This window comes from Piliocolobus tephrosceles, chromosome 14 (genome assembly GCF_002776525.5).
Source record: "Piliocolobus tephrosceles isolate RC106 chromosome 14, ASM277652v3, whole genome shotgun sequence".
Lineage (NCBI taxonomy): Eukaryota > Metazoa > Chordata > Mammalia > Primates > Cercopithecidae > Piliocolobus > Piliocolobus tephrosceles.
In genome coordinates this window covers 80,256,455-80,282,006 of record NC_045447.1, presented here as the reverse complement: position 1 = coordinate 80,282,006, position 25,552 = coordinate 80,256,455, and the positions used below count along the sequence as shown (strand labels likewise).

General features: G+C 40.3%; 1 protein-coding gene across 5 annotated transcripts in view; it reads left to right on the top strand.

The window, feature by feature from the left end:
* SMARCA2 (SWI/SNF related, matrix associated, actin dependent regulator of chromatin, subfamily a, member 2) overlaps window positions 1-10,375 on the top strand; it is a 183,398-nt gene extending 173,023 nt beyond the window's left edge. For all 5 annotated transcript variants that reach the window (XM_023213200.2, XM_023213205.2, XM_023213203.3 and 2 more), the window contains 3 exons: window positions 2,736-2,868; window positions 8,023-8,165; window positions 9,462-10,375. In XM_023213200.2, coding sequence (XP_023068968.1) covers window positions 2,736-2,868; window positions 8,023-8,165; window positions 9,462-9,497 — 312 coding nt within the window. In that variant the 3' untranslated portion in view covers window positions 9,498-10,375. The remainder of the gene's footprint in view (window positions 1-2,735; window positions 2,869-8,022; window positions 8,166-9,461) is intronic.
* Window positions 10,376-25,552: the final 15,177 nt, after the last annotated feature.

Here is a 25,552-nt window from a genome sequence, read left to right as displayed (position 1 = left end):
CTTTACTCCTGTTCTCCACAGTTAACAAGTCTAAGAGTCTATAAATGATCTGAATTTATTAAAATAACCAAGGGGAGAGCACTTTCATTTTAATTACACCTCAATTACTGTCACCTTTTGTAGGAATTTGTTCCTGTCTGTATGTCTGGCCTGGTGCCTTCAGACCCATGAAGAAGAAAGAAAAAGACAAAGATGTACCCCTCAACCAATGCAGTGTCAAACCACCTTTAAATTCCTTAAGCCTGCACATCAATTTCAGTCATCAAACAGGAGAATATAGAAATCTTCAGAATGTGCCTTGAACAGACTTAAACAATTTCTGAGTTAATAGCGGTAGTAATAGCAGTAGTATCTTGACCAAAACAGGAGGTCTTGTAAAGCAAGCCTTCTGTTACTCAAGGCACTCTCCAAGGAAAGTTAAGCTGGAAGCCAGGACATAGAAAGTAGAAGAATCAACAAAGAAGGTTTTGTGAATGACAGTTTATTTTAGTCTCTGGATAGATATTTGGATTCTTTATGTCAATATGGCATTATTATGATATGCATCCAGTCCTTTTTTTCTACAACCTTACTATCTGTTTTCACTCTCACTGTCACAACTGAAATGAGGTGTTAAGTGGCCTCTTGACTGGTTTCTCCCCCAGGCCATCTGGACACTAGTTTGTCTTTCTCTAGCCACCTTCCTATCCTGCTCATTTACTGCCCCTTTCCCAAGCTTTGAGGTTCCCCTGCACTGTCTAGAATGAATTTCATCTGTGTAGACTGCTTGCAGAAGTCTAATGTAAGTCTTCAGCTTCATCTGCTACTCCTCAACCTAAACAGCCCATAGTCCATTCAGACTGGTACCATAATCACCTGCTTCTCCAGTTACCTGCTTCTCCAGTTATATTTCTTTTACTCTTTGAGATCAGAGAGATTCTGTGTAGCTTTTACTTCTCAAGATGGAAACATCTTGCAAAACATAGGACAATCTCTTTTTTTTTTTTGAGGTGGAGTCTCACTCTATTGCCCAGGCTGGAATGCAATGGTGCCATCTTGGCTCACTGCAGCCTCCGCCTCCCAGATTCAAGTGATTCTCCTGCCTCAGCCTCCTGAGTAGCTGGGATTAAGGCATGCACCACCATGTCTGGCTAATTTTTGTATTTTCTTTTAGTAGAGATGGGCTTTCACCATGTTTTCCAGGCTGGTCTTAAACTCCTGACCTCGTGATCAGCCCACCTCAGCCTCCTAAAGTGCTGGGATTACAGGCGTTGAGTACCACACTTGGCCCAGGACAATATCTTAACTAGGAAATTGACATCAGTACAATCCCAGATGCATCTCTTTTATCCTTGCCTCCTCATCTTTCTCATTTGTTTTCCTTTCCTAAAAAGCCCCTCTCCTTTCTCACTGCTGAAGGAATTCTTCTTACCTTTAAGATCCAGCTCAACTCTGATGCCTCTGGCAAATTCTGCCCTGATGGTCCCATCCTGTGTCTCTCTCATGGGTCTTTTGTTCTGCCATAGTCAATACTCACTGCCTATATTGTTCATTTGGTGCATACCACAATTTGCCCGGTCACTCTTCTGAACCTGTAGGTCTTCTTTACAATAAAAGGAATGTGTTCCTAAAGAGCAGGGTTTGTTTTATTTTCCTTTAAATTTTTAAAAAATTGTGATAAAAAGACATAACAAAATTTATCATAGTCATGTTTAAGTATACAGTTCAGTAGTGTTAAGTATATTCACATTGATGGGCAACAGATCTTTAGAACTTTGTTGTCTTGCAACACTGCAACTGTGTGCCTATTAATAACTCTATCTCCTCCTTCCCCCAGTCCCTGGCAACCACCGTGGCACTGTCTGTTTCTATGAATTTGCCTATTTTAGATACTTCATATAAGTAGAATCATAGAGTACTTGTCTTTTTGTGACTGGCTTATGCACTTATGGACTTGGCATAATATCTTCCAGTGTAATCCATGTTACAGGATTTCCTTCCTTTTAAAGACTGAATGATATTCCATTAAATGTATAGCCCACACCTGCTTATCCACTTACTCGTCCGTGGGCCCCTGGTTTGCTTCCACCTCTTGGCTATTGTGAATGCTGCTGCTAGGAACATGGATGTGCTAATGTCTTTTCAAGACCCCTCTTGTGATTCTTTATATACCCAGAAGTGGGGCTTATGGATCATATGGTAGTTCTATTTTCATTTTTTTTGAGGAAAAGGACCATTTTTGAACTTTTATCTTTCAGCACCTACCCAGGGCCATGCTCAGATATGTGTATCCGTTAAAAATAAAGTGTTAATTGGATGAGTATTGGCTGCTAATGATAAACTCAGTAATAAGGAATAGCCCCCACTTGCTAGGGGCTTTGCATTTTAAAGAAGATTGCTTTACCACTGTCTTACCACAGTATTTGGTAGAACAATCCAAATAAGAAATGTGGTTTTTAAAAATACCATTTTTGTTGTCCCATATGAGGATATTTTATCTACTCTTCTCCTCCAAGCATCCATGTGCTTTGAAATAGTTTCAACTGCATTTGGACTTTGTATATGAATGTGTATGTCTGTATTTGGACTTGGCGTTTTGCTCTTGGGTTTTCATGTGGGCATAAAAGCTAACGGTGACATTTCTACTAACATTCATGTACAGTAAGCTGGTGTGTTGCATAAGGAAGGGTTCGCTGCCATTTTAAATCTTAGGCCCTCAGCTTGCAGTTTTAACTGACGCCCCTTTGACTATTTAGATCTATGAAGATTCCATCGTCTTACAGTCAGTGTTTAAGAGTGCCCGGCAGAAAATTGCAAAAGAGGAAGAGAGTGAGGATGAAAGCAATGAAGAGGAGGAAGAGGAAGATGAAGAAGAGTCAGAGTCCGAGGGTAAGCCCAGACATTCGGGTGCTCTGCATCTTTGCCCCTCCTCACCTGCATAGCTGTCTCCACAAATGCTCGCAGAAGAGACTTGAGAGTGGGGCAGATCTGGATGGGAGCCCTTAGTCCACTTTGTCCTTGCTGGGCAACCGGGGGCCATGTACTTAACCCTGCTCATGCTCAGTTTTCTCATCTGTAAAACTGAGGTCATAAAAATGACCTCCAAGCATGTAAAATGTTTAGCATAGAGCAAACACTGTTTGCTTGTTTATTTTTTTTTGAGACAGGGTCTCACTCTATCACCCAGGCTGGAATGCAGTGGCATGATCTTAGCTGACTGCAACCTCCGCCTCCCGGGTTCAAGTGATTCTCCTGCCTCAGCCTCCTGAGTAGCTGGGATTACAGGCATGTGCCACGACGTCTGGCTAATTTTTATATTTTTAGTAGAGATGGGGTGTCACCATGTTGGCCAGGCTGGTCTCAAGTGATCCACCCACCTGGGCCTCCCAAAGTGCTGGGATTACAGGCGCAAGCCACCACACCTGACCTTCAAACACTTTCTGAATGTTGCCTTTGAAATCTGCTGTTAATGCCACCTATCTTCTATTCTTTACCATAGTGGTTCTAAAACCTGGAGGGCTTGAAGAGTATGTCAGTGTTTGATCCAGTAGCCTGTGGTGGGGCCTGAGAGTCCACATTTCTGGCAAATTCCGAGGGAAACTGACGATGTTGGGCCAAGGACCACACTTTGAGAATCACAGCTTTAGAAAATAATTGTCAGACTGAGTTGGAACTGTGAATTTTGCATAGAATTTTTCTTTTTTTTTTTTTTTTTTTTTTTTTTTTTTTTTTGCCAGGGGAAGAGGGGTGATGACAGGGTACTGTCTTTATTTAAAATGTTGATATTTTGTTTATCATGGATTTGGGGGGGCATTAATTTGGGTTTTTAAAATATCACCTTTTAGGATGTTAGTTGATTACTGGTGTTTGGTGCTCCCTTCAATTTTACACCCAAGGTGAGTGCCTCCATTGTTTTACCCAAGTTCCAGCCCTGACTGATAACCCAAATATTCCAAAGGTTAAGGGTGCTGTCAGAAGTTGAAAATTTCTTGTTAGGGCATAGTGGCTCACAACTATAATCCAAGCACTTTGGGAGGCTGAGGTAGAAGGATAGCTTGAGGCTAGGAGTTCAAGACCAACCTGGATAACATAGCAAGACCCTATCTCTACAAAAATTTTTGTAAAAAGATATAGCCAAGTGTGGTGGCACGTGTCTATAGTCCCAGCTACTCGGGAGGCTGAGGCAGGAGGATCACTTAATCTAGGAGTTCAAGGCTGCAGTGAGCAATGATCACACTGCTGCCCTCCAGCCTGGGCAACAGAGCAAAACCCTATCTTTAAAAAAACAATTAAATATTTAAAAAATATAAAATTTCTTCTTTCCTATGTGTGTCTTCACGCTATACCACTCAAAGTAATAAAACCTAGTAGTTATGGGCTACTATGTAAAACAGTATAAGCTGGGCTCGGTGTCTCACGCCTGTAATCCCAGCACTTCGGGAGGCTGAGGCGGGTGGATCACTTGAAGTCAGGAGTTTGAGACCAGCCTGATCAACATGGTGAAACTTCATCTTTACTAAAAATACAAAAATTAGCAAGGTGTGGTGGCGAGCACCTGTAGTCCCAGCTACTTGGGAGACTGAGGCAGGAGAATCGCTTGAACCCAGAAAGCAGAGGTTGGAGTGAGCTGAGATCACGTCACTGTACTCCAGCCTAGGCAACAGAATGAGACTCTGTCTCCAAAAAAAAGAAAAAGTATAGACATGCTTTTAAAAAATTATTAGGTTTCTAATTACATATTAATACAGATGACTTGGAAAATATATTTTCAAAGGTAAAAAATGTGTAATTCTATATCTCAACATACTTGTAATATTTTGAGAAGTTACCTTCAATTTTTTTCTATACATAAATTTGTTTATACAAACGTAGCACACTGTTTTGTGCCATGATTTTTGTACTTATGAACACTTTCCATGGCAATGAGGGTTTTTCTACAGCAACATATATTAACATGTATATTATATATTAACATTAAGGAATGTACTAAAACGTGTTAATTATACTCTGTTCATCAGGCTGTTTCCCAATAATGCTGTCCTGAGCATTTTACCCATAGATTATTGAAAAGATGAAATGTATGTGATGCATACACATTGCCACAGAAAATGGAGTTTCCATTCTTGCCCTCAACATCCATAAGTGACTTTCCCAACATCCTTTTCTGTTCTCAATATTCTAGTTAGTGATTCTGCCTTTTATGAATTTAAACTTTCCCAAATTCATGTAGTTATTCCTTTGTTCTAGTATTTGAATACATCTGCATCATCTATCTTAGCTATATATTTCATTATTTTAGAGCCAAATTTCTGCTCTCTTCAAAGAGCTGCTCTCTTACCCCATCTATCAATTGAGTTTCTTTAATTTCTCAAGCCTTGGTATATTCATTTTCTATTGCTGCTGTAACAAATTACCACAAACTTAGCGGCTTTAATACAACACAAACTTACTACCTCATGGTTCTGTGGGTCACAGATTCAGCATGCGTCTCCCTGGACTACTAAGATCAATATGTCAGCAGCCTGCGTTCCTTTCTGGATGCTCTAGATGGGCCTCCCATTTCCTTGTTCATCCTGGTTCTTAGCAGAATTCAATTTCTTGTGTTTGTAAAAGCAAAGTTCCCACTTTCTTGCTGGCTGCCAGTGGAAGGCTGTTCCCAAGGATCATTGCCCCCCCCCCCCCCCGCCCGCCCCAACCCCTTGCTTCAACTTTAAAGCCAGCAATGACAGGTACAGTCCTTCTCATGTTGTATCTCCATGAATCTCTCTTTTGCCTCCTCTTCTTCCACTTTTAAGGATGCAGGTGATTAGATTGGGCCTACCTCGATAATCCACAATAATTTCCCCATCTCAAGGTCAGACAATTAACAATCTATAATCCCTTTGCCATGTAATATAACATATTCAAAGGTTCTGGGATTAGGATATGGACATCTTGTGAGGAGACAATATTCTACCCACCACACTTGGTAGCTAGAACTTTTCATAGGTGCATATGGTTGTATCATAGAACCTTAGCAAGCTGTTTACAGGGCTCACCTAATGGTTCAGTTTATTAGCCTGCTTGTCCATAGTCTGTCAGGTGGGTGTTTTGGAGAAACATCCACTGACGCATGCCTGACAGCATTAGAGTGCACCACACTTCAAAGCGCATTTAGATTATGCTCTCAAGGATACATTCTCTTACCCGTTGCCTGTCTTCTACCTATTCATTTTCTGTACTCCTGTGTCAGGGAGAGCCCACACCTGTATAAATGGACATATTTCACTTTGCCTTTCCACATTGTTTAGAAATGCCCATTATGGCTGGCTTCTGGCATCTATTTCTTTAGATATCCCACATCTTTCCATTTTCATTAATAGGTAGGCCTTTTCATCTCTAGTCTCTTCTTCTTGTCCTAAGTCACCCCACCCAAAGCAAAGGGCCCCACCTCATAGCTTGTTAAGCAGCAGACATTGAGTATAATAGATAGAAGCCTTGGCTAGGAGTACTATTTTGTGTACTAGGATTTGCCAGCCTTTGGCCCGTTTGGGATGGAGGAAAGGCAAATGCTACCACCACACTTGAGTTCAAAACAGCACAGCTCTCATCTCTTCTGTTAGCTTATGTTTCTGTGGGAGATTTTAGTTTTGGAAATATTTTTTGGGTCCCTCTACCTCACAAAAGAAGTCTGGAACATTGTCCTCTCCAAGATTCCTTCTGGAACTAGGATTCCCTCTATGCTATTTCTAGAAGCCTTGAGACCCACCAGACATGGTAGTCTAGCAAAGCTGGCTTGAATGAGGGACTCACATTTTCAGTGCCTTCATCATCAAATACCAAAAATGGTGTTCTATGGATATCTATCCCAAATAGCTACCATGGAGCAGATTGTCTTTGATTGTCTTTGTTCCTTGGGACAGGTACCTATATTTATGATATTGTACCTTGAACTCTTCCAAGTGTTTTCACTTGTATCCCCAGAATAGTCCTGTGAAGGTGGAAATGGGTGCGATCTTTCTGAAGGCTAATCTGGCAGAGCGCTGTTAGAAATTTACCATATGGACATGTCCACCATACCTCCCTCAAATTCTGCCAAGATACATTGAAATAGGTTCACAGCAGCTTTGTTTATACTGGCAAAAAAAAAAGGCAGGAAACTTCAGCCCTCATCATATGAGACTGATTAAATAAATTATAGTATACCATATGATGGAAAATTTTCAGGTATTTAAAAGAATTAGACAGGTATATATGAGCCTTTACCTATAAATATCCTGGATAAACAGTCAAGTGTAGAATATGGACGTGTATAAAGATCCCTTTGGGATAACTATATAAAGAATTCAAGTACATATGTGTGTATATACACATACTTGAATTCTTTATATTCTATAGAGAAAGACTTATAGAATATGTAGAATTATACATACACACACACACAGAGAGAGAGAAGAAGAATGGATGTACTTGCAGGTATGGACATAAACATTTGTTTTCCTGGAAATAATTACCAGAAAGAGAGTTGTAGGGAGAGAAACTAGGAATGGGGGAAAGGAAGCATTCAAAAGTGTTTTCTTTTTACTTTCCATTTTGTACCTTTATGTTAAAAATGTTATTGAACTATTTGCATTTTCTTTGTAAGTCAACTGGAGTTATCTATGTAGTAAAATTATTGGCCTTTAAAAAACTTTTTCTATTTTTCATGTAAAAGTTCTATTAAATGATTGCCCAAACACCTCCACAAAATAGGAAACACTTCCCGTCATTATCCTCGGTCAGCCACTGGGAGACAGGTAAAGGATCCAACCCCACTGTCCTCCGTGAGACCTCGGTCCCTCTTGTTGCCTGTGCCTATATCATTTACCTTCCAAAGGGAGACAGGTTGGCAAGTGGAAGGGGTCGCTGACTAGACAGAACCACACAGAACAGGCATAATCCAGGAATGTTCTGGGCACTCCGGGCTGTTTGTGTTGTCTGTAGGTTGGTGACAGTCTTATCATCTATACAAAGATCTCCCTTGTGATTACTCATTGCTATCTATTTCGTTTGCTTTGCTTTTAGCAAAATCAGTCAAGGTGAAAATTAAGCTCAATAAAAAAGATGAGAAAGGCCGGGACAAAGGAAAAGGCAAGAAAAGGCCAAATCGAGGAAAAGCCAAACCTGTAGTGAGCGATTTTGACAGCGATGAGGAGCAGGATGAACGTGTAAGTGTAGCCGACTGGGACTGAAGGCGGAGGCGCCCTCTCCACTGCTCGCTGGCCTCTTGCGTTTCCATGCCTCTTCAGCCTTTTCACTTTATTACCTAGGAGTGGCAATGTCAGGATTTAGTGAGATTTCATTATTGAGGGATGTGAATGGAGCTGTATGATTTAGAACAAAGAATTGGGGGCTTTGTTTATTGCTTTTTTAATAGTCTTCAAAAATGAAAAACTACGAAATCAAACTCTCTTTTCCCCCTTTTTAATCTTCCCACATGCTTGCTTATAAATATGGTTTTCCCCATAGCCAGTTAATATTTTATATCCATCACACCCAGCATTGCGCCTGGTACATAGTAGATTAGATGGAAGAATGAGAAAAAGTGATAGGACGTCAGAGTTACTGGCTCGGGTTGCTACTAAAGGGACCGTGTAAAAACTCAAATGACTTTTTTAAGTACCTAGGGGTGTTATTTTTAATATTTGAAAAATGCAGTGAGCATCTATTGAGCCAGGCCTCGTAATAGGTACCTCACTGTGTGGTAGCATATTAAATACTGATGTCAGCATCATGAGATAGATGTCACTCTCAAAAAACATGTTACAGAAACGGTTAGCTTATGTGTGTTTTGCTACAGATCACGTAGCAGAGGTGGGACACTAGAATAACTCAGTCTAGTGTGCTATGCCTGACTGGGCAGCAACGTAGAAGAGTGGGCAGAAGCTCCTAATACCTTGCCTTTTGAAATACCCTTCATTTCATCCATTCACTTTCCAGAAGATGGCTTCCTGGCACCCACATTCTTCCCTTTCTGAAAAGATAAATTTCCCTTTTCGTGTATGTGCTAGTTTGATTTTCCTTCAACACATTACCAATTTGGTAAAATTTCAGAATTATGATCTCACCCCAGCCTTAACCCTTGATGCAAGCATTTTCAAATACATTTAAAATACTGTATTTTCTTTAGGAGATGTCAAATGCAGGGTATCTTTTTTTCTCCCATGAATTTTCTAAAACCTAGGACCGAAAAAGAGAAAGTATTAGCCATAAACCTTTCAAGTGAAAGGGCACAAACACCAGCTTAGAGGGTGGGCTTTGCTTTGGGGTTTTCAGTAAGAAAAACGTCTCAGCTTCGAGGCTGTTGATGCCTCTTTAATGTGTTTCTGTCCTCCCACGGAAAGAGATTTGGCGGGTTGTTTCTAAAATGTCATTTTTTTCCTAATGGCCTCTTGATGGTTTGTTTTATGTCTTCTTTTTCTTGCATGTGATGTTACTTCATTTTATCTTATTTTTACTTTTAGGAACAGTCAGAAGGAAGTGGGACGGATGATGAGTGATCAGTATGGACGTTTTTCCTTGGTAGAACTGAATTCCCTCCTCCCCTGTCTCATTTCTACCCAGTGAGTTCATTTGTCATATAGGCACTGGGTTGTTTCTATATCATCATCGTCTATAAACTAGCTTTAGGATAGTGCCAGACAAACATATGATATCATGGTGTAAAAAAAAACCACACATACACAAATATTTGTAACATATTGTGACCAAATGGGCCTCAAAGATTGAAACAAAAAAGCTTTTGATGGAAAATATGTGGGTGGATAGTATATTTCTATGGGTGGGTCTAATTTGGTAACGGTTTGATTGTGCCTGGTTTTATCACCTGTTCAGATGAGAAGATTTTTGTCTTTTGTAGCACTGATAACCAGGAGAAGCCATTAAAAGCCACTGGTTATTTTATTTTTCATCAGGCAATTTTCAAGGTTTTTATTTGTTCGGTATTGTTTTTTTACACTGTGGTACATATAAGCAACTTTAATAGGTGATAAATGTACAGTAGTTAGATTTCACCTGCATATACATTTTTCCATTTTATGCTCTATGATCTGAACAAAAGCTTTTTGAATTGTATAAGATTTATGTCTACTGTAAACATTGCTTAATTTTTTTGCTCTTGATTTTTAAAAAAGTTTTGTTGAAAGCGCTATTGAATATTGCAATCTATATAGTGTATTGGATGGCTTCTTTTGTCACCCTGATCTCCTATGTTACCAATGTGTATCGTCTCCTTCTCCCTGAAGTGTACTTAATCTTTGCTTTCTTTGCACAATGTCTTTGGTTGCAAGTCATAAGCCTGAGGCAAATAAAATTCCAGTAATTTCGAAGAATGTGGTGTTGGTGCTTTCCTAATAAAGAGATAATTTAGCTCGACAAATGCAGCCTGTTTCTTTGAATTCTAGAGGATTGAAACCCCTGTGCCTGAAGTGGCAGTTTTCTGTAGAGGGCTGGACAGGCTCTTGCTACAGAACACTTGATAAGGAAAAAGAGAGCTTGAGAGAGCCAGTCTCCTTGGTGTGGTCCAGTTGTGTCACCAGGGGCACCTGTTGCACCCATGACTTTAAACTATTATAAACTATTAAACAGCAGAAGAGATGCTGCCACGGGCCAAGCCATATGAAGTCCCTGCTCAGCCTTAAATTCTGTTTCTTAGTTGGAAAAATCTACATTGCTATTTATGTCTTTTGATTTTGAAAGATTTCAAAAATATTCCATTGAAAGACTGGTTCAGTGAACACCTATATACCCTCCACCTGAGATTCAACAATAATTAATATTTCATTTTACTAAACCATTGGAAAAGAGGTTGCCATCATTATGATACTTCGCACCTAATATTTCAGCACAAATCTAAGAATAAGGGTATCTCATAGCCAACCACAATCCTATAGCATACCAAAAGGAATAAACAGTAGTTCCCTGATATCTAAGAGACAAGCCATAGTCGCATTTTCCCAGATGTCCTAACATTAGCTTCTATTTGTTTGGTTTTAGCCAGGATCTTTCAAGGCTCACACTTTGTGTTTGATTGTAACATTTCTCAATATCTTTTTTTAAAGTTCTAAAAAAAAAAAAAAAAAAAAAAAGCACAAAGATGGGCACATTCTTTAAGAAGCTGGTGATGATAGGATCAAAATGGAAGTGTTTTCCTTCAACACTACTGGATTGATGAAAGCTTCCTTTTTTAGAATTATCTAAGGCGAACTCCAGGAGTTTTATATATATTTTTATATATATTTGCTTTTATATATATTTGCCAATGCTGTATCCTGCTTTGAATCTTGAAGGAAATTTGAGCCACACAGAGTACAGTCCTCCTGAGAAACCTCTTTGTCTCTCTAAATATCAATTCATGTATTAATTTCCAGTTAGTCTGAGCATTCAGGAGGAGGAGTTTCCCTTCTTGGTTGGTTTCTCGGATTTGCTAACCGCAATAGGATTGGAGACCTCCACGGAAGAGTACACCCATATTAGTTTCTCTTACTGAGATGATTTGGTATCAGTTCAAAGAAAACAATCGTCTTTCCCTGCTTCTATTTCTGTATTTTCTACATTTTTGTGCTCTTTGCAATCTCTCCTTGGCTTCAGAAGCATTGCTATTGCTAAAGCCCTCAGAACTACTGCCTTCGTGGTTCAGGATTTCTGTTGTGTGAAGAATGTTCTCTGATCCTTCTGTTGCTGTGTTTGGTGTAGTCTCCTTGGCTATAACGGAAATGAGAGCCAGGGATGATAATTGAGAACAGGAGTCTCTTCTCCTTCGGCGGCGGGGGACTGGTGGTGAACAGTTCAGCTGATGATCTTCCTGGTGTGAGGTGGCAGCAGAGTGAGCATGCAGTAACAAGAAGGCGGGCCATCCCGAGCATGTGCATATGCGGACCTGTTTACCACGTTGTGGCAGCCATCTTGTTCAGCTCTAGTTGCTGAGCCCATCAGCCTAGTTGTTTCCAAGGTCAAAGGTTTTTTAGGGACAGAGGAAGGAAGCTAAGAGTATCAGGCTATGTACTGATTGCATTATTTTATTCAATTACAAGAACCATGTGCGGAAGGCGTAGTTCTTGTTCCCATTTTACAAATAAAGATAACGCAAAGAAGAGATTGAAGAGCAAAGAGCTGTGCACCAAAAGTTGGCTTTGTTTGACTCCAGACCCCATATTCCTTGGAGCTTCCCCACCTCCCCTCAGTGAGTGAGGCCCGGAACTGATCTGTTGATAAGCTTCAGGCACCCATTTACCTGGCACTTGCTGACACAATTGGGCTTACAGACAAGTCCTGGCTCAAGTTTCTAGTTTCCGTGGCTGAGCCTTTCCACTGAGACCCAGTTTTCTTGGCTGGGCCCTGCTACTCTGGCTCTTCCTTCACAGTCCTCTGCGAGGGCCAGAACGGGGCCCTTAGGTCCCAGCTACTCATGGTTTCTAAAGGCTACTGACTTAGATATCACTACTGCCATCAGATATAATGCCATACGTATACACAGTGACCAAGTTCACGTTTGCCCCATGCATTGATAAGACCAAGAGTTTTCTGAGAAAGAGGTTTTTACACCTCATCATCTCTGTAGGTGCTGGACAGAGTATGCTTAGTGTGCAATTTCATCTTCAAGTCCTCCAGTTCCACATCCAACCAGACTGGCGTGCCTAAGCACTTCCCATGTGGAGAGGGTAGAGCCACCACCTGAAGGAACAGACTCCTGACTGCCCCCTATCCCAGCCTGGCCTCTTAGCTCTAGTGTCAGTCTGCTACGTGGACCAGAGTTGGCACACATCACAGCTGGGTCTGCCTGAGTTATGCCACCAGAAACGATTCTCAGACTATTTTCATAGGTCACACGCTTAAAATGGGGTGAACCTCTTAATTTAAATATGAACCTCCTAATTTAAATATTAACCTCTTAATTTCCCATTAGAGATATTATATAGCCAGAATATACTGCAACCAGATATACTGTAGCAGGAATGTAAAGGTTTTAAAAGACGTTTTTCCCTCTAAGGCTGCTTATTTATTTTTAATTATTCAGATGAGAAATTAGGATCATGGCCCTGAATTGGGAGTCAAATGTGTGGGTTATTCTAGATTTTGCCACAGCCTTATTTGAGTTTTGATTTCCTCTATAAAATGTGTGAATAAGTGAGTCGTCCTGTAATTACAAGCTATGTAGTTGAGACATACTGTTGTGTTGTCAAAGGTTTGCATTATGTTAGAAAAAAATGACTTGTAAATTAAATGTCATTAAAACATCCAGAAAGATTCTCAATGTCAAGAAATAGACTGGAGATGGCTTTTAAGGGCCCTTCAAGCATTGACAGTTTTGAAATCAATGTTTCTCAAAGTGTGGTCTCCAAACTAGCAGCATCAGCACGGCTTGCAAATGGAAATGCAAATTCTCATGCCTCATCCCAGACCTACCGAATCAGAAACGCTGAGGGTGGGGCCCCCTAATAGAACATGCCCTCCAGGTGATTCTGATATATGCTTAAGTTTGAGAACCACTAGTGTATCAGGCTTTTAATCATCTCTATTATTTCATTCCTGAGGAACAATATGAGGCCATACTGGTCTTGATTCAGATCATTGGTTCAGGCATATATACCCAGCACACAATTGTCATTCTTGTAAAAAGAAAGTCAACATCAATGGGAATAACAGGAAAGGCTGAATATTTTTTTCTCTCTCTGAAATGGCTTTTCTGTCACCTACATTACAAGGCAGCAATCTTCATTTGTGCTTGACTTAACCTTCATTGAGAGTGATGTGGTGTAATGCTTGGGGGAAATATCATTGGTTTACTTAGCAGAAAGGTAGGGATGTACTCTCCCTTTATGAATAAATGTTTTTCCCACAAGAATTTTATACTGGGAGTCAATCTTACTATTAAAGAAATGGGCAAATCTAATCCTTTTCTTAAAATGTACTGAGTAAGAGCCTGCATCAAACTAGATAAAATATAATTTCTGTTCTTACTTGTATATACTGTCATATAGTATGTGAATCTGTTTTGCTTGGGAAGGAGTAATGAAAAATGATAGAGCAAAGAGTGAGGAATAATGACTGATAGGGCTAGAATTGCTAAACCTTGGTCCAGGTGAACTGTATTCATCCCTGGTGTTGTTTAGGATACTGAGCTTCATGGAAGGCAAGTGACATGTTCCAAATGCCTGAGCGCCTTTATGCAAGAAGGTGTTTGTGTTCTGCATCAGTTTCCGTAAGGGCTAAGTTGAATAATACAGGCAACTAAGTCTGGCGACTACAGGGAAGCAAGTTTTCTGTTTTTAAACACTAATTTTGTTATACACAAGAACGAGGCCTCTTTGTCTGTAAACCCAAATGCAGTTATGAAGCAAGGCTTACTGTGGGATTATAAACCTCAAAGCGAACAGACTCATAGTCCGTCAAGCAAATACATGTATTTCTTAATTCTCTTGTAAAAATTTTAATTAAATTCCTCTTCTAGGATTATAAAATGGACATGTATCCACCACAACTAGCAAAATAATACAAAGAAAATTAATTTAGCATTCACCACGCCTACCAGGCCGTCAGCTTTAATAGTCTGATGTGGTTACTTCTACACCTTTCTTCTTGCACACATTAACACATACAAGCATAGAGGCTGTCAAATGCCACTTCCCCAATTGTCTCAATACAACCTGAGACTGGTGCAGTGGATCATGCCTGTAATCCCAGCATTTTGGGAGGCCAAGGCAGGTGGATCACTTGAGGTAAAAAGTTAAAGACCAGCCTGGCCAGCATGATGAAACCCCCATCTCTCCTAAAAATACAAAAATTAGCCAGGCATGTTGGTGCACGCCTGTAATCCCAGCTACTTGAGAGTCTGAGGCACAAGAATTGCTCGAACCCAGGATGCAGAGGTTGCAGTGAGCTGAGATCACACCACTGCACTCCAGCCTTGGCAACACAGTGAGACTCCATCTCAACAACAACAAAAAATAACATATAACCTGATAATAAGATTAAGTTGAATTTATTGTTTGCTGTGGTAAGGGAGGCCACCACCTTGATGGAGTCTGGTAGTTTCTTTGAAGGAGGTCAAGATCAGATTTTATTGAAATTTAAAGTGTATCAATACAGAGATTTGGCTAGGGCAGGTCATTATATAGTTTAAAATTTGTGGAAATAGCAAGGTGAGAATTTTGAGAATAACTTGCCTAAGTAAGAGTCTCCTGGAATAGTATAATAATAAAGACAATGGAATAGGAAAGTAATTTTAATGTAGCCAGCAAACTTTGTGAGGGTAGATGGCTTTAGCTCTCAGCTCTACTTTAAGGATGTTTCAGGGTTTTATTCTTTTTTTTTTTTTTAGGTGCTATACTATTCTCTGCAACTTGCCTTACTTGCTTAACAGTACATTGAGTATTTTCCTCCAAGTCAACAGATAGAGATTGAACTCACTTTTTTTTCTCTATTATAAAGAACACTTTAACTTTTTAATTATAAAATGGATTGTAGAAAAGATGGAAAGTAAGAAAAGTACAAAGAAAAAAATTTACTCATAATATTATCACTCAGAATCACTCATATTACTACTCAGAGAGAAAAGATTGAAAGAAAAGTACAAAGGAAAAAAATAATATTACCACTCAGAATCACTGGGGACTTCCAGTTTTGGGTAGAGCTTGTATGGAACTTGGAAGTTAGCTCTCACATACAACAAGCACAACCAGAAAAAACCTGAATGAACTGAAAATTAACAACTCTTGTGAGATGTATCAAAGAACTGAGTTCACAGAGCAAACCACTGCCCCCAAAGCAGAAGAGACAGTCAGGCAGTATATTAGTCCATTCCTGCAGTGCTCTGAAGAACCACCTGGAACGGGGTAATTTATAAAGAAAAGGGGCTGAAATTGGCTCACCATTTCACAGGCTGTACAGGAAGCATGACTGAGAAGGCCTCAGGAAACGTATAATCATGGTGGACGGTGAAGGGGAAACAGGCACATCTTACATGGCAGAAACAGTAGGAAGAGAGCAAAGGGGAAGGTGCTACCTTCCCATATTCTGTTAAACAACCAGATCCTGTGAGAACTCACTATCATGAGAACAGCAAGGGGGAAATCTGCCCCCATGATTCAATCACCTCCCATCAGGGTTCTCCTTCAAAATTGGGAATTATAATTTGACATGAGATTTGGGCAGGGAAACAAATCCAAACCATATAAATCTACCCCAACCCCTCCCAAATCTCATGTCCTCCTCACATTACAAAATATAATCCTCATTTCTCAACAGTCCCTCAAAGTCTTAATTCATTTCAGCATTAACTCAAAAGTCCACAGTCCAAAGTCTCTCTAAGACAAGTAAAATAAAAAACAAGTTAGTTACTTCCAAGATACAGTGGAGTGTTGACTATAAGAAACTCAACTTAAATATAAAGACATGTACAGATTAAAAGCAAAAGGATGGTGAATGATCTACCATGCTAACATTAATCAAAAGAAAGCTGGAGTAACTGTATTAATATCAGACAAACCAGACTTCAGAACAAAGAAAATTATCCGGAAGAGGTGCATTACATAATGCAAAAAGAGTTAATTCTCCAGAAAGAATCACTCTTTAATATTTAATTTACTTCCTTTCCATTCTCTCCTTGTTATGTATCTTTGCCCCACGTTGATTAAGATAGAATTCCCAAACAATAAAATGTGTTTATTGTAAAAGTAGAGTTATGGTACTGTGTACAGTAACATAAGATATAGAGCATTTCAACACCCTAAAAGGTATACTCATACCCCTTTGCAGTCAGGCTCTTTCCCTCACCTCCAACCTCAGGCAACCACTGATCTGCTTTCTGTCACTGTAGTTTTACTTTTTCTAGGACCTCATATACATGGAATCACACATTATGTAGTCTTTTGTGTCTGATTTCTTTCAGTTAACAAAGTTTTTGAAATTCATTTCTGTTACGGTATTTTTGTGCCTTTTCTAAATGTTGTTTCCAGCTCTTGGCTATTAAAAATAAGGCTGCTGTGAACATTGACACACAAATCTTTGTGTGAACATGTTTTCAATCCTCTTAGGTGAATACAGAGAAATGAGATTTCTATATATGGTAAGGATTTAGCTTTATACGATGATAAGCAACTGAATATCTATATGGGAATAAAAATGAACCTCAACCTTTACCTCATACTATGCATAAAAGCTAACTTAAAATGAATAAAAATGGATCATAAAATTAAGAGATAAAAGATTACATTTCTAGAAAAAATATAGGAGAAAATTTTGTGGTATTGAATTAGATAAAGATTTCTTAAACAGGACACAAAAACATGAACCATTAAAGAAAATGTTGATAAAATATACTTCTTCAAGATTAAAAACCTTTGCTCTTTGAAGGAGATGGTTAAGAAAATGACAACGCAAGCCAAAGACTAGGAAAAAATATTCACAGCATATATCTGAAAAAGGGCATGTCCCTTGAATTTTTATATGTAAAGATCTCTTACAATTCAACAAGCAAACAAGCTACGCAATAAAACTATGGGCAAAAGATTTGAACAGACACTTTACAAAGGAAGATGTATGAATGGCCAATAAGCACATGTAAAGGTGTTCAACATCTCTCATCAGAGAAAAGCAAGATAAAGCCACAATGAAATACCACTACATAGCTACTAGAATGGCTACAGTTAAAAAGATTGACAGTAGAGAGCGTTAACAAGAATGGAGCAACTGGAATTTATACATTGCTGGTCGGCATGCAAAGGGGTATAATCACTTTGAAACTCATTCTTTTTAATAGCTGTATGATATTCCAATGTGTAAGTGTGTCATGATTTAGATAACCTTTGCTCTTCTAACAGAGATTTGGGGTGACACCAATTGGGGTTCTTCCCTTCCATTATAAATAATTCTCACAAATAATTGAAACCCATTCTTGCTACAATTTTTGTCTCTATTTTTTTAAACAATAAGCCAATTTTCTTTCTTTCTTTCTTTCTCTCTCTCTCTCTCTCTCTCTCTTTCTTTCTTTCTTTTTTGAGGCAGAGTCTCACTGTGTTGCCCAGGCTGGAGTTCAATGTCAGGATCTTGGTTCACTGCATCCTCCACCTCCCGGGTACAAGTGATTCTCCTGCCACAGCCTCCCAAGTAGCTGGGTTTACAGTCATGCATCACCATGCCAGACTAAATTTTGTATTTTTAGTAGAGTTAGGGTTTCACCATGTTGGCCAGGCTGTTCTCAAATGCCTGGCCTCAAGTGATCTGCCCGCCTCAGCCTCCCAAAGTGTTGGGATTACAGCCATAAGCCACCCCATCTGGCCCCAATTTACCTTTATATCATTGCTGGAAACATTGTATTTCCAATTACAGTGGATTAAAAAAAAAAAAAAAAACTAACAATGATTGCTTTTTTCCTCAATCATGTTTATGCTTGGTTAAAGCTTCCAGATACTTATTTTCTTAAAAAGTCCATCTTCCTCTTCTTTTAAGGAGGACCTGGAAATTTATGTTCCTTGTCTTCTTTTCCTTTAAGCCCCTGATTTGTTAAAGGAGATACTGAGTTTTCTCTCAGCTGCTTCTGCTCCTTAATTTCGTTGCACATAGAAAGGGTTTCTTCAGAAAGCAAGGAACCCGTATTTTCCCTACCATTCAACTTTGTAAAATGGTCAGTGTGCTTCTGGAAAGCAACGTTTTCAAATAGCAGGGCCTTGAGCCTAGTTCTTTGCCAGCATCTACCATACTAACATTAATCAAAAGAAAGCTGGAGTAGCTGTATTAATATCAGACAAACCAGACTTCAGAGCAAAGAAAATTATCAGGAATAAAGAGGTGCATTACATAATGCTAAAAGAGTTCTCCAGAAAGAATCGCTCTTTAATATTTAATCTACTTCCTTTCCATTTTCTCCTAGTTATGTACCTTTGCCCCAGGTTGATGAAGATATAATTCCCAAACAATAAAGTTTGTTTATTGCAAAAGTAGAGTTATAGTACTTGTATACAGTAACATAAGATATGGAATAGACAGGAAGAATCTCAAGAAAAAATACAGGCTTTTTCTTCACCCCTAGGCTTCTGGAGAAATTTCCTCAGGCTGGTAGTGTTTGGAAAAACCGGCCCATAAAGGTGATACCAGTTTAAATTACCTCTCTGTGGTGAGGATACTAGTTTGCTATTTGCTAAGGTTTCATAGAAATACCATTATTTCACTCATTTTGAGCAGGTTTGGCGTGTGGAATATTTGGAGTAAGTGTGACTGCAAGTGATTATGTCTCTGGAGAGGGACAGCCTGATAGCAATAATGTACATTTAAATCAGTCCAGATAATTTACACTCATTATAACATTTCTAAGCTGCTTGATTTGGAGATGTAGGCTCTATTTAAGAGCATTCAATATTATACAGATTCAAGCATTAGCCCCACACATAAATAACTGCTACTTCCAGGAAAGGACCACCCTAATGGACTGTCAGAAAACGCAATGCAGTTTCTTAGTCCTATAAGAGCATTAGAAAGGGATTGCACTATATTTGCAGGCCACAATGTATTCCAGGTATGTAATTTTGAACACACTTTCATCAGTGGGCATTTGAATCAGCCAACCTAGCAGAATTTCTTCTTCTTTTAAAAAAAACAGAAACAGAGTTTTGCTCTGTTGCCCAGGCTGGAGTACAATGGTGTGATCTTGGCTCACTGCAACCTCTGCATCCTGGGTTCAAGCGATTCTTGTGCCTCACCCTCCAAAGTAACGAGATTACAGGCATGCAACACCACGCAGGCTAATTTGTATATTTTTAGTAGAGACGGGATTTCACCATGTTGCCCAGCCTGGTCTTGAACTCCTGACCTCAGGTGATCCACACACCTTGACTTCCCAAAGTACTGGGATTACAGGCGTGAGCCACGGCGCCCGACCAACCTAGCAGAATTTCCACAGACTTACTGGAAACATCACTGGGAGTCCAAGCTCTTAATAAATACCAAAATAGGGACAGTTTCCCTAAGGTCGAATATCAGTTTCCATTGCTTTCAAAGTCCGTTCCCAGCTTTCAGCCTGTTTCTCTCCTTTAATGACCTTCCTTTTAAAAACATATTGAGGGTACCCCATGCCATGTCCTTTGCTCAAAACTGGGGAAAAAACCAAGGCTAGTAAACTCAGTAGCTGCGTCTCCTGAGAATCACAAAGAACCCCTCCCTGCCCATTCCAGTACACTCCTCTCCAAAGCCAAAGCCAACTTTTTTTTTTTTTTTTTTGAGATGGGGTCTCACTCTGTCACCCAGAGTGGAGTGCAGTGGTGCAATCACGGCTCACTGCAATCTTGACTTCCCTGGGCCAAAAAGGTGATCCCCCCACTTCAGCCTCCCATGTAGCTGGGACTACAGGAGCATGCCACCACTCTTGGATAATATTTTTTGTATTTTTGTAGAGGATGGGGTCTCACTATGTTGCCCAGGTTGGTCTTGAACTCCTAGGCTTGAGCAATCTGCCTACCCTGACCTCCCAAAGTGCTGGGATTACAGGCATGAGCCACCGCACCTGGTCTCAACATTCTTATTGAAAGGAAAATCTGATGTGGTAACTACCTAGCTTAAGACCCCTGCAGTGGTGTCTCATCACCCAATGAGTACCAAACTCTTTTACCTGCTTTATAAAGCTGAGCAAGTGTAAACCACAGCATCTGGCCTTCATTATAGAATGGATGATAATCACAACTTGGATTTGGTTCAAAGTTGTTTCACTTCTGTTAACTTCCAAGCAAGCAAGCAAGCAGTCTAAAGGTTATACACCAGATAAGGACACTAGTACATCAGCACTCCAGGCAAAGATACCAGTATGTGACACACTACTCTGCAGCCTCCTGTCAGCAGCTTACAGAGGGATATTTATAGTCAGCACAGCCCACACAGAATGAGAAGCCCACTGGGTCAGAGCAGCTCAGTCCCCAAAAGATCTTACAGGATGTGAGAACTGCCAATATACCATATAAGCCAGTATAAATACACTAAACCCAAATATTTTTACATCTTTGAAAAACATCAATGCCTTTCAATCTATGATGTCATAATTTTAATTGGCAACAATGGTTCCTTTCTTAGTAATAAAATAAAAACACGTTTATAATTTATGGTGCCTTAGATTGTGATTTTCTTTTCCTTTTTATTTTGAGACGGAGTCTCGCTCTGTCGCCCAGGCTGGAGTATAGTGGCCGGATCTCAGCTCACTGCAAGCTCCGCCTCCTGGGTTCACGCCATTCTCCTGCCTCAGCCTCCCGGTAAGCTGGGACTACAGGCGCCTGCCACCTCGCCCAGCTAGTTTTTTTGTATTTTTTAGTAGAGACGGGTTTCATCATGTTAGCCAGGATGGTCTCGATCTCCTGACCTCGTGATCCGCCCGTCTCGGCCTCCCAAAGTGCTGGGATTACAGGCTTGAGCCACCGCGCCCGGCCTTCTTTTCCTTTTTAAACACAGATTTTATGTAGCATAATATATGCACTTTCCTGCACCTTACTTTTTTCACATAATTTACCTTATTGAACATTCATATCAGTGCATAAAGAGCTGGCTCATTCTTCCTAATCACTGCATGTATTTCATTGCATTGACAGTTCCACATTGATGGGACAGTCTGGTCATTTGTAGTATGTGTTTATTTATTGCTGCTGAAAAGGATGAATGCTATATGGAAGTGAGAGCCAAGTGCAATGAGGACAGAGAGACTAGGGGTGAGGACTTGAAGGTTTCGTTGTAGATGTAAAATCAGGTTTGATACTGGAGGGAGCGGGAGACATGAGACAGGACAAACTGTTCTTGAAATTTCCATCTTGGTAGGCCATCAGAAAGTAACTCATCATCTGTCTTTGAAAAAGTGGGCTTAGAATGTGCAGCTTTCAAACAATTCACATGAAATGTCTGCTCAAAGCTTCTCTTATCTGCTCAAAGCCCATTCAACAATCATGGAAGATGAATCCTTATCTCACTATCTTCAGATGGTATTGGAAATAGTCATTACTCATTTCCTTCATCAAGCTGACAAAGGACATGTGGAAATAGATCTGAAAGGGAAAATAGTGAAGGGCTTTATTTGATGATGATGATGATGATGATTTGAACAAGACTGAGAAATCTGTGGTGGGCTCTTGGACAGAAGTGAAAGCATGAGTGCTGAAGAATGCAGGTTGGGGTAAAATAAACTGACAAAATGAAAAAACTTAAAGTGACCCCAGCCTGAAGAAACGCTAGCCATCCTGTTCTTGTTCATTCCGATTCAGGAATAGCAGCATTTTAAAACACCACCACAACACCAGCAGAGTAAAGGCTGGCTAATTCCTTAACTTCGCTCCTTCTTCCTACTCTAGTTCCACTTGGATTGTGACAAAAAATGGCAACACACACACACACACACACACACACTTATTTAAGTCTTTGCAATAGATTTATGAGGTAGACACTACTATTATTTCTCTTCTACAGACAAGAAAGTGGAGGCTTAGAGAAGTTAAGTCACTTGCCCAGGGTCACTCAGCTAGTAAATAATCGAGCTGGGATACAAACTCCAGGCAGACCAGCTCCAGGGTCCTTGCTCCTAATTAATACTTCAATTAGAACTCCAAGCTGCCTCTAAGGGTTTTCTGTACTAGACTATACACTCCTTTGAGGACACAGACTATGTTATTCCTGTTTGGGTGAACCTCCCCCCTTCACCCAGCTAAGTAATATGCACTGAATAAATATATTCATTGAATATACAGAACATCAACAACAGTCCAGCATCTTCCCGCTGGATTATTCCATCTGGTTTCAGTGTGTGTAATCTGGCACCCCTTCATTTTATGAGACATACTCCAGTCAGTGTTTGTCTAAAACATCAATCTGACTTGTCATCCTACTTAGATCATTTTGAGGGTTTTTTTTTTTCCCTTGCTCTCAAAATAAAGTATAGGTCTTTAACATGACCTACAAAGTCTTGTAAGGCTTGTTGTTCTCTGCCTCACAAAATATACTCTAGACTAGCACTTGGCAATGGAAATAAAACACATGTAATTTTGAGTTTTCTAGTACACAAATTTTTAAAAATAAAAAGAAGCAAATGAAATCAATTTCAGTTACATATTTTACTTAACCCAATACATTCAAAATATAATTTTAGCATATAATCAATATAAAAATATTATTGAGATAGTTTACATTTTGTTCATACAAAATCTTTGAAAACCAGTATGTATTTCACATGTGGTACATATCTCAGTGTGGAGAAGCAACATTTCAGGTATTTAATGGCCCATGTGGCTACCATATTGAACAGCACAGCTTTAAGTCTATGGGTCTCAAACTTTAGCTGCATCAGAATCACTGGGAGGGCTTATTAAATCACAGATTGCTGGGCCACCCACAGCATTTTTGATTCATTAGGTGTGAGGTGGACACGAAGGATCTGCATTTCTGAGAAGCTCACAGGTGATACTAGTGCTAGTTTCTGAACCCCACTTGGAGAATCATTGCTCTAGATCAGAGATTATCAACTAATAGCCATAGGTTGGATCCAGCTGGCAGAACATGTTATTTGACCACACTGTGTTTAAAAAGTTTCCTAATAACTAACATTTAAAAATTGGCCAATTTCTTATAAAAATCCAGATTCCAAGTTTCTGTTGGAAAATTTATAAATATAATAATATAGGGCTATCCTTCTGCCTGGCAGTAAGCAGCAGGAGCCAACTTGCAGGTACCCTTTCTTGAAAGGTCATGAAGGCCCACTTTACTTATTCACATTACTGAGGCCCCTGTTGTAACTGAGCCTCCATTCCAAACCCTAGACCTTCTGGGCTCCTTTCACTTCCTAAATACATCAAGCTCTCTCTCTTGCCTCTGGGACTTTGCACATGTGGTTTTCTCTATCCTGGCTAACTCAGCCCTCTGGCTTCAGAACAGATACCACTCTCCAGAAAGCCTTCCCTGCTGTCTTCATGATTGAGTGTAAATGCTTCTTCTGTGTGTTTCCACAGAAGCCCTGAGTTTCTCCCATCAAAGCCATCACACCTTACTATAATGTCTCAGTGACTTACCTGCCCTCCCCATCATTCTGAGTTTTGCCATCATTATGAGTTTTCGGAAGGAAGGAAACCACTTCTTTCTTATTCACCACTGTATATTCATAGTACCTAGTCCAGTAACAGACTGGCACATGGCAGGTGTTCAATAAAGACTTTTTGACCAAATGGATGAAGATATAAAACAGCTAGAAGAGGTCTTTAAATAATACTGCCCAACCTTTGACTTTCTCCTAGGTGGCTGCAATGGAATCTCAGTTTTAATCCTAATTCTAGAAGCAACAATAACAAAAAGCAAATTGCACATTTTAATTAAATTACTCTTAAAACTGAAGCGCAAGAAGAAAAATGAATTTAAACTCCTTAATTACTTAAAATATTCCACAAGTTTGAGCTTGAGCTTTATTTCACCCTGCTTGGATTTACTTAAAGCCAAAAATAAAGAAATGAAGTACAATACTATTACATGATCAAATTGCAGACTCCTCCTGCATATCAGCTACACTGCCCCATCATCTTACCAGTTTAAAATTAACAGAAAATTATTTCCTCACAATAGAAGAGTCAATATTATTTTAGAGACTCTTGGAAAAAGTTTAGAGGGGCAGGGGAGAAGAAATAAGGGAAAGAATTTGAGATTCTAAAGATGGCCGAATAGGAACAGCTTCAGTCTCCATCTCCCAGCGTGAGCGACACAGAAGACCGGTGATTTCTGCATTTTCAACTGAGGTACTGGGGTCATCTCACTCCAGAGTGCCGGACAATCCGTGTGGGTCAGCTGCTGCAGCCCGACCAGCGAGAGCTGAAGCAGGGCGAGGCATCGACTCACCTGGGAAGCGCGAGGGGGAAGGGAGTCCCTTTTCCTAGCCAGGGGAACTGAGACACACAACACCTGGAAAATCGGGTAACTCCCACCCCAATACTGCGCTGTAACACTGGCACACCGGAGATTATATCCCACACCTGGCCGGGAGGGTCCCACGCCCACGGAGCCTCCCTCCTTGCTAACACAGCAGTCTGCGGCAATCTAACCGCAAGGCAGCAGCGAGGCTGGGGGAGGGGCGCCCGCCATCGCTGAGGCTTAAGTAGGTAAATAAAGCCACTGGGAAGCTTGAACTGGGTGGAGCTCACAGCAGCTCAAGGAAACCTGCCTGTCTCTGTAGACTCCGCCTCTGGGGACAGGGCTCAGCTAAAGCAGCAGAGGCCTGTCCAGACGCGAACGACTCTGTCTGACAGCTTTGAAGAGAGCAGTGGATCTCCCAACACGGAGGTTGAGATCTGAGAAGGGGCAGTCTGCCTGCTCAAGTGGGTCACTGACCCCTGAGTAGCCTAACTGGGAGACATCCCTCACTAGGGGCAGTCTGACACCCCACACCTCACAGGGTGGAGTACACCCCTGAGAGGAAGCTTCCAAAGCAAGAATCAGACAGGTGCACTCGCTCTTCAGCAATATTCTATCTTCTGCAACCTCTGCTGCTGATACCCAGGCAAACAGGGTCTGGAGTGGACCTCAAGCAATCTCCAACAGACCTATAGCTGAGGGTCCTGAC